The sequence below is a fragment of the Lontra canadensis genome, unplaced genomic scaffold, assembly GCF_010015895.1.
Source record: "Lontra canadensis isolate GAN:19392208 unplaced genomic scaffold, GSC_riverotter_1.0 scaffold63, whole genome shotgun sequence".
Taxonomy (NCBI): domain Eukaryota; kingdom Metazoa; phylum Chordata; class Mammalia; order Carnivora; family Mustelidae; genus Lontra; species Lontra canadensis.
The window spans coordinates 7,434,438-7,442,461 of record NW_022631057.1 but is presented as its reverse complement, the minus strand read 5'-3'; the positions used below and the strand labels follow the sequence as shown (position 1 = coordinate 7,442,461).

General features: G+C 40.4%; 1 protein-coding gene across 3 annotated transcripts in view; it reads left to right on the top strand.

The window, feature by feature from the left end:
- Positions 1-4,297: 4,297 nt before the first annotated feature.
- KIF14 (kinesin family member 14) overlaps positions 4,298-8,024 on the top strand; it is a 52,124-nt gene continuing 48,397 nt past the window's right edge. Inside the window, exons 1-2 of one of the 3 annotated variants that reach the window (XM_032878214.1) lie at positions 4,298-4,421; positions 6,702-7,963. In XM_032878214.1, coding sequence (XP_032734105.1) covers positions 6,813-7,963 — 1,151 coding nt within the window. In that variant the 5' untranslated portion in view covers positions 4,298-4,421; positions 6,702-6,812. Of the gene's footprint in view, positions 4,763-6,701; positions 7,964-8,024 lie in introns of all 3 variants that reach the window. The other 2 variants (XM_032878213.1, XM_032878212.1) reach the window with 2 other exon arrangements.

Sequence of the window (8,024 nt, the reverse complement as noted above, 5' to 3'; positions counted from 1 at the left end):
GTGCAGAACTCAGGTTCCATGTAATGTGCTTGCAATTTTCATATGCATGGTCCATTTTAATTCTCCTAAATACCTGACTATTAACTGCGTATAGTTGAAACATATCAATTTAAATTTATATATGGTAATGTGTCACATTTATCAAATCATTTCACCTGTATTATCTAGTTTGATTCTTCTAGCGACCATTGATACATTGTCTCCTCATTTTACAGGTAAAGAAGTCAAGGTTCAAAGGGAGGTAAAATAATTTGAGTGACAGCAGGTTTTATGACTTTAATCTCCCAAAAGAACTATTATTTTAGTAAGTCAAATTTGAAAACATAAGGCATTTTTAAGGGCTGCTGTTTTGGCAGTAACAAAGCATTCTGCCTGAACTAGAGAACAGGGCTCTGACACAGGCAGATGCGTTTGGATGTTGGAGAGGGCCTGATGCCCTAAATCAGGCAGATGCTAGCCACTGACTCAGAAAACTGAGTCTTTATAAATATTTTATTTATTTATTTGACAGAGAGCGATCACAAGTAGGCAGAGAGGCAGGCAGAGAGAGCGGGGGAGGAAGCAGGCTCCCTGCTGAGCAAAGAGCCTGCCTCGGGGCTCTATCCCAGGACCCTGGGACCATGACCTGAGCTGAAGGCAGAGGCCCAACCCTCTGAGCCACCCAGGCGCCCATCTTTTTTAAGGTTTTGTCTTTAAATAATCTCTACATCCAGCATGGGGCTCAAACTCACAACCAGGAGACCAAGCGTCACACACTCCAGGAACTGAGACAGCCAGGAGCTCCTGTATTCCCTTTTCTTATCTTCTTTCAAAACGCCTACAAAATCTGAAGTTCTAAAAAAAAAGTAATCAAATTGGAGCAAAATTGAGATTGCCACTGCTCCCTCTTGGAGCTAGGTTTTCGTTGCTCTTTTGATTTCTAAGAGTATAGGGAGTCCTTTACAAAACGAGACTCACTATTTCATCTTGTAGTTATTTCTAGGGATTAAATCATAATCCTCATCCTTTATAAAATAAGATGTGTCATTATTATAACAGAGAGCTTCTAAAATGCATGATCCCAGTTTCTCATCACTAGCCTTGAATAGGGCTTTTCTGTGTTTTGGAGAGTTATATTAAGCTATGCGTTTTAGTAGCTTACGTTTATTGAGCATTAATCCTCTAGCAGGCTCCGAGCTAAGTACTTTGCATACATTATCTCATTTAATCCTCATTAGGACGCTTTAGGGAAGGTAGCGTTACCATCTGCAATTTCCATATGAGGATGCTGAGGCAGTCAGAGTTTAAATGACTTTCTCTTCTGGTCAGTTGTGGACAGGATTTGGAGAAGTATATCTCAGTGTAATAAATAAAAGATCAAAATTCCTCTTGGGTAACCTGGAGATGGCTCACAGGTAGCCCTTTGTCCTGTGGAGTATTATTCCTATGGTTGGAATTAAACTGGGAGCTTCTAAAAGCAGAAAGAAAGAAGAGGGAAATATGGTTAGTTTAGTGTTAGAAGAAGGTCCTCTGACAGTTCGAGCAGAGCACTTGGGGAGGCAAAAGTGAGACAGACAAGGTCCTGCTCCATTTTGAGCTCACAGTCTTGGGCAGATTATGATTATAGGCCAGACATTGTCTGGTCTTATTGGACTCATAACTATAACCTTAATGGACGCTTAGCTGTTTTTTTTTTTTTTTAAAGATTTATTTATTTATTTTAGAGAGAGAGCGCGAGCATGAGTGGGGGGAGGGGCAAAAGGCGAGGGATGGAGAGAAGCAGATGCCTTGCTGAGCATGGAGCCTGATGGGGCTCCATCTCACATCCCTGAAATCATCCCACATCCCTGAAATCATAAGGTGAAATCAAGAATCGGATGCTTAACTGACTGAGCCACCCAGGCTCCCTGGCACTTAATCGTTTTAATACGATTTATTTATTTCTCATCTTTAACCACTTAAAGCATCTCTCAGGGCTGAGCATTGAGAATTTTTCCAGTTTGGGGCCAATATGGATACACAATTTTCCTGCACACTTGTTGGTATCTACTGAAATATTTTTTTAAAAAGATTTTATTTATTTATTTGACAGAGAGAGACACAGCAAGAGAGGGAGCACAAGCAGGGGGAGTGGGAGAGGGAGAAGCAGGCTTCCCTCTGAGCAGGGAGCCTGATGCGGGGCTCATTCCCAGGAACCTGGAATCATGACCCGAGCCAAAGGCAGGTGCTTAACAACAGAGCCATCCAAGCGTCCCTGAAATATTTTCTTAGAATAAATTTTTGCAGAACAGTTCCTAGGTCAAAGAGTATGAATATCTTTATGGTTCTTTCAACACGTTATCATGTTGCTTTCTAGAACGATTTGTGATTTGCACAATATATTTATTAAGCATCTACAATATATCGAGCTTTATATTAAACACTAGGGATATACTGTGAACAAATGTGGTCCCTGCCTCCAAGAAGTGTAACAATTTCTGTCACTAAAAATATATACTTCTAAATTTTTTTTAAAGATTTTATCTCTGGGGTGCCTCTGTGGCTCTGTTGGTTAAACACTTGACTCATGATTTTGGCTCAGGTCACGATCTCAGGGTTGTGAGATGGAGCCCTGAGTAGGGCTCTGGCTGGGCGTGGAGGCTGCTAAACATTCTCTCCATCTACCTCTCCCCATCAGTCAAAAGTAAAAAAAAAAAAAAAAAGATTTTATTATTATTTTTTAAGATTTCATTTATTTGAGAGAGAGGAGAAAGCACAAGCAGGGGGAGGGGCAGAAGGAGAAGACTCCCTGATGAGCAGGGAACCTGACCCGGGGCTCCATCCCAGGACCCTGGGATCATGACTTGAGCCAAAGGCAGACGCTTAACTGACTAAGCAACCTAGGCACCTTTAGATTTTATTATTTTTTAATGTCATCTCTATACCCAGCTTCCCAAAGCGGAGCTCACACTCATGACCCCAAGATCAGGAGTTGCATGCTCTACCAACTAGGCCAGCCAGATGCCCCTATACATTTAATTTTGATGCCAAATCACCAGGACATAAGTGTAAAAAACCATTTTTTAAATTTATACCTATTTTTCTTTTTACATTTGCATTTAATGATTGGGTGTTTATGTTCTATTTTTATATAAATTATTTTTGTCTGTAGGTTGATTCTTTTTTATGTGAAATATCATTGTCCATTTTAAAATTCTGTTTATTTTCTTATTCTACTTATAAGCTTATTTTCCTTGTAAAATTGAAAGAAATGTTTTCATCTGTCATATTTAACATATTTTTCTTGTTAGCTTATATTTTAACATTTCATTATTACTTCCAACTACACACGTTTAAAATTTTTATGTATTTGAGATTGTCAGTCTTTCCCTTTGCCATATCTTTTGCTTATAAACTGAATGGCTCTTTTCTCATAGACCTGATAAATATTATATTATTTTTCTGATGGTTTCTCTATAACTTAATCATCGTTAATTTTAGAATGATTTTTAGAGTGAGTTTTAGAATAAGTACTTCATCATCCATTCAGTTTTTCTATATAGCTGGAGCCACTTCTGGTTTCCTTTCGTATACCATTGAACACATTTCCATTACCTGCACTTTTGCCCTTTAAAAAACACTGTTGCTCAAAATAATTTAAAAAATAAAAAAATTAAACAAAAATAAAAATACTGTTGCCTTATAACATGTTTGACTAGAGTCTCTCATTGATCTCGTTATATTTCAGAATGTATTTTTGCTACTTTTTTGTGTTTCAAAATCTTATTGGAATATATATTGAAACTGATTAATCTTATGACGTGACTTCAGAATTCTAGTTATACCACTTGCTGGTTGCTTGTTCACCGGTTTAACTCTAAGCTTGGGGATAATATTAATATCTGCCTCGTTAAATTTTTAGAATTAAGTGGGAAAATTCCACGTAAAGTCATTTAGCACACTTTCTATCTCCACGCTTTGCATAGGAAATGCTAGAATCGTATTAATTATTATGCTTAGCTTGAGGACAAATAGCCATTTTTACAACTTCGCTCTAAGGTGGATAGGCCACGATTTTTCTATACTGAGCATCTACAAAAGCGTCACTGTCACTCTTATTTAAAGGTGCCCAAGCTCCAAGCCTAAGCGCAGCCCGGGGAGGGGCGGGCCCCGTTGCCTAGGAGATGGGGGGCGGGTCTGGAGTTTAGAATCTCTGCTACCCGCCGCCCCGCACTTCCTGGGGGCGGGAGGAGGCGAGGGCGCGGCGCCCGACGCGACGTCCAGCAGCCAATCAGAAAGCAGGGCGCCCATTCAAATTGCGGCCGCAGAGGGAGCCGGCGGCGCGGGTTGTGAGTGGTGTGGACGTCGTTGGGGAGGTCTTCGCGAGTGGGGAACCCTTCAGAGGGGCGAAGTATCCATGCTGTGGGGGCGTGCGGGCGCCTTCTGTACCGGTGACCGCTGAGGTGCGAGTGGAGGCCTTAGCGCGGGGTCCCCCACCGGCCCCGGAATCCCGGTCGGCGGCCAAGGGATCCCCGAAGGACGCGCGCGGGCGGCTCCTCTGTGGGGACCCGGAAGCCGGACTTCAGGGCCCCTCGGCCCGGGCCTCACCCACTGAAATCTCGCCCAGTCGGTTGGCATTAAGAGGTACATTCGCTGTCGCAGCCCTCGGAGTGACTAGCGGGGAGAACCATCCACGGGGATCTTTCGCTTGTGGTTGTGACTTAATTTCCTTCTTTCTGTTCGTTCCACTCCTCTTTAAACTCCGGTGGCAAAACGTCCCAAACAAAAAGCCCCATCTGTTTGCGTTAAGTAGCAAATAGTTTTTAGCTGCGGTAGAATTTCCAGAATCTTTTCTTGCCTTTAAATTTACTTCCATAAAAGGAACATTCTGTACTTTTAGTTAAAATGTTGAAGGAAGATGCTTATATCCTGGCGGTTTTGTGTTTTTGTTTTTGTTTTTCTCTTTTTGGGGCGGGGGCGGCGGCGGCGGTGGTGGTAATGATTATCACTTATTTAAAACTTTAAAAGACTTACTTAAAAGTTAACTTCTATTATTTTATCCCTGCATAGCCGTATCTATGGAATCGTTTGAGCAAGTGTCATTTTACAAATTAGAACCAGGCATGCAAATTTAAAGACTTGTTTACATCAGTAGTAGACAGTTCCATGCAGAGTTGACTAGAAGCCAGGCCTTTTAGCTGTCACTGCAGTTCTTTTTCTTTTAAACCATTAGTGCTGCATAGATATTGTTGACATATTTACAGACACACCTGTCTGCTTTGTTGTTTAACTGCTAGAGGGCAAGCTGTCTACTTACCTAATCTTGCATAATTTTTCTCAACCGAAGCAATTCATTTACTTGTTGTAGTTATTGTCTATGGTATTTATTTGGGAATACTCTGTTTTGCGACCCCTCTTAAACTAATCTCCACGAGGCATCCCTGTAATTAACATACATTCAACAGGTGTAATCGAAATGCTTTATCCAGTCTTTGATTTAGGTGCCAGGGTTTCTGTTAGTCCCTCTCCTAATCTGCAAACAGGGAGTACTCAACTAAAAATCTTTGCTGACATGCACGTTCCTACCCCCCACCTTATTGTGTTAAAAGACACATAACATGTATCATCTTACCTTCTTTTACGTATACATTTTAAAGTGTCTATCCTTAAATACATTCATGTTGTTCAGCCGTCACTAACATCCATTCCCTAATCCTTTGTCATCTTGTAAATCTGAAACTCTGTACTTATTAAACAACAACCCCTCATTTTTCTCCTGGCTCCAGCCCCTGGCAACCACCATTATACTTTCTGTCTTTATGATTTTTAACTACTCCAAGTACCTCATGTGAGTGGAATCCTCCAGTATTTGTCTTTTTGTGACTTATTTCATTTAGCTTTAAGTCTTCAAGTTTCATCCATGTTATAGCATATTGCAGAATTTCTTTTTAAGGCTGCATAATATTTTGGTGTCTGTAAATACCACATTTTGGTGAGCCCTTCATCCATCCATGGACACTTGGGTTGCTTCCATATTTTAGGTACAGCGAATAATACTGCTAGAACATGGGTGTACAAATGTCTCTTCAAGACCCCGATTTTAGTTCTTTTGGTTAGATATCCAGAAGTAGAATCCCTAGGTCATATTGTAATTCTATTTTTAGTTTTTTGAGGAACTTCTATGCTGTTTTGCACAGTGGCTGCGCTACTTCACGTTTCTGCCAGTAGCACACAAGAGTACCAATTTCTCCATGTCCTCACCAATACTTGCTTTTTTTGTTAGTAGCCAGCCTGATGGGTGTGATGTGGTATCTCATTGTAGTTTTGATTTGCTTTTCCCTAATGATTAGTGATGTTGAACATCTTCTTATGTGCTTATTGGCTATTTAAATATCTTCTTTGATATGTACTGTTTACATCTTTTAAGTCACTTAGTGCTTTATCCTGATATCATGGAAAACTGTGTATTTCTTCTAGACTAAGGAAATGGGAACAGGGTCTTGTCAGTAGTATCTATCAGAGGGCCTGGCATGTAATAGGGACTCAGTAAATATTTGTTACATAATGATTATAAGCTCTTTGAAGGCAGAGCTTGTGTGAAGTTGCTTAGGAACAGTATCTGAGGAGGAGATTGTGATTTATTCTAATGTATTCCTTTGGAAAATTATTTTCACAGTGGAGAGTTCTCGTATTTTTTAATGTCTGTTTATAGTCTTACAATCTATTTTTTTTTTTTTTTACAGTTTAGCAGATAATTGGAAACTTACACATAAGATATGGCTGGAAGTCAAATGAACATCTAAAAAAGAGCTTCGGTTCTTCACCAACACTTTTTTAAAACAACTTGCGCCACAATGTCAGTATACACCACACATAGTAGAAATAACAGGGATATCCTTGGTATACCTTCTTCCCAAAAGAGTTCATCACTGAATGTCCTCACCCATAGTAGCAGACGTAAGCTGCATTTGAATTCAGATATGTCAGAATGCGAAAATGATGATCCGTTATTGAGATCTGCAAGTAAAATCAGAGACATAAATTGTACTTACGTGATTTCAGCCTGTAAAAAAACAGGAGAGGTTCCTCTTACCCCTGACCCTGTAGGTAGATTGGCACTTCAGAGAAGAGTTACAAGGAACAAAGAATCATCTTCACGTGGCAGCGAGTCAGGAAACTCAACTGAAAAAACTGCAGAGACACGTCTTACATTACAGCGTCGTGCTAAAATAGAATCTGTGGACAAGTGGAGAACAACTCAAACGGATTCTGTGGAAAAGGGGAAAACAGCTCAAACAGATTGTGTGAAAAAGTGGAAAACAACCCAGAATGTGGGAAGCCCAAAGGAAAATGATTGTGCTTCCCTGGAAGCGAGGAGAAAGGTAACAGTTGTAAATAATGATAAAGACTCTTCTGTGGCACCTTTTGTACCTTTAGCGGAAGGCCCAAAAGATGTTGAAATGATGAATGATGAAAAACACAAAGAAACATTTTCTGCCCCTCTTGGGGCAAATGAACATGTTGTACTTCAATACTTAAGTAATAGAGCATCCACTGATTCCCAGAGTCAGACTAAAGTTGTTCCATCCAGACACTTGGCAACAAAACCTCTTCAGAGCAAGTTGAGTATCAAAGTGTCAGGAACAGGAAACTTACATCAGCGAAGTACTGGGAAGGATATGGCAAAAAATTCAAATAAATTTGAAAGCTTAGAAAAAAGAACACCTACGAAGTACATCATAGGACACAAATGGACACCGAAGTGTGGCACGCCACAGCTTATGATCCCAGCTGCATCGACACCAAAAAATAGGGTGCCTAGCCTCCAAGTTAAACAAAAGCCAAGAGGTTCTCTTCTAGCAAATGAAAGGGAAAGGTCACAAGAAAATACACTCCCTCTTGAAGAGGAAACAGCAGGTCAGAACACTTCTGTAGAAGCAGACCCCCTAAAAGTAGAGAACAGTCAAGTGACAGTGGCAATACGTGTGAGGCCTTTCAGCAAGAGGTATGTTAAACCTTTTAAAATCTAAGGCCAAACTTCTGACATGTAATGTGTCTCATTCCTC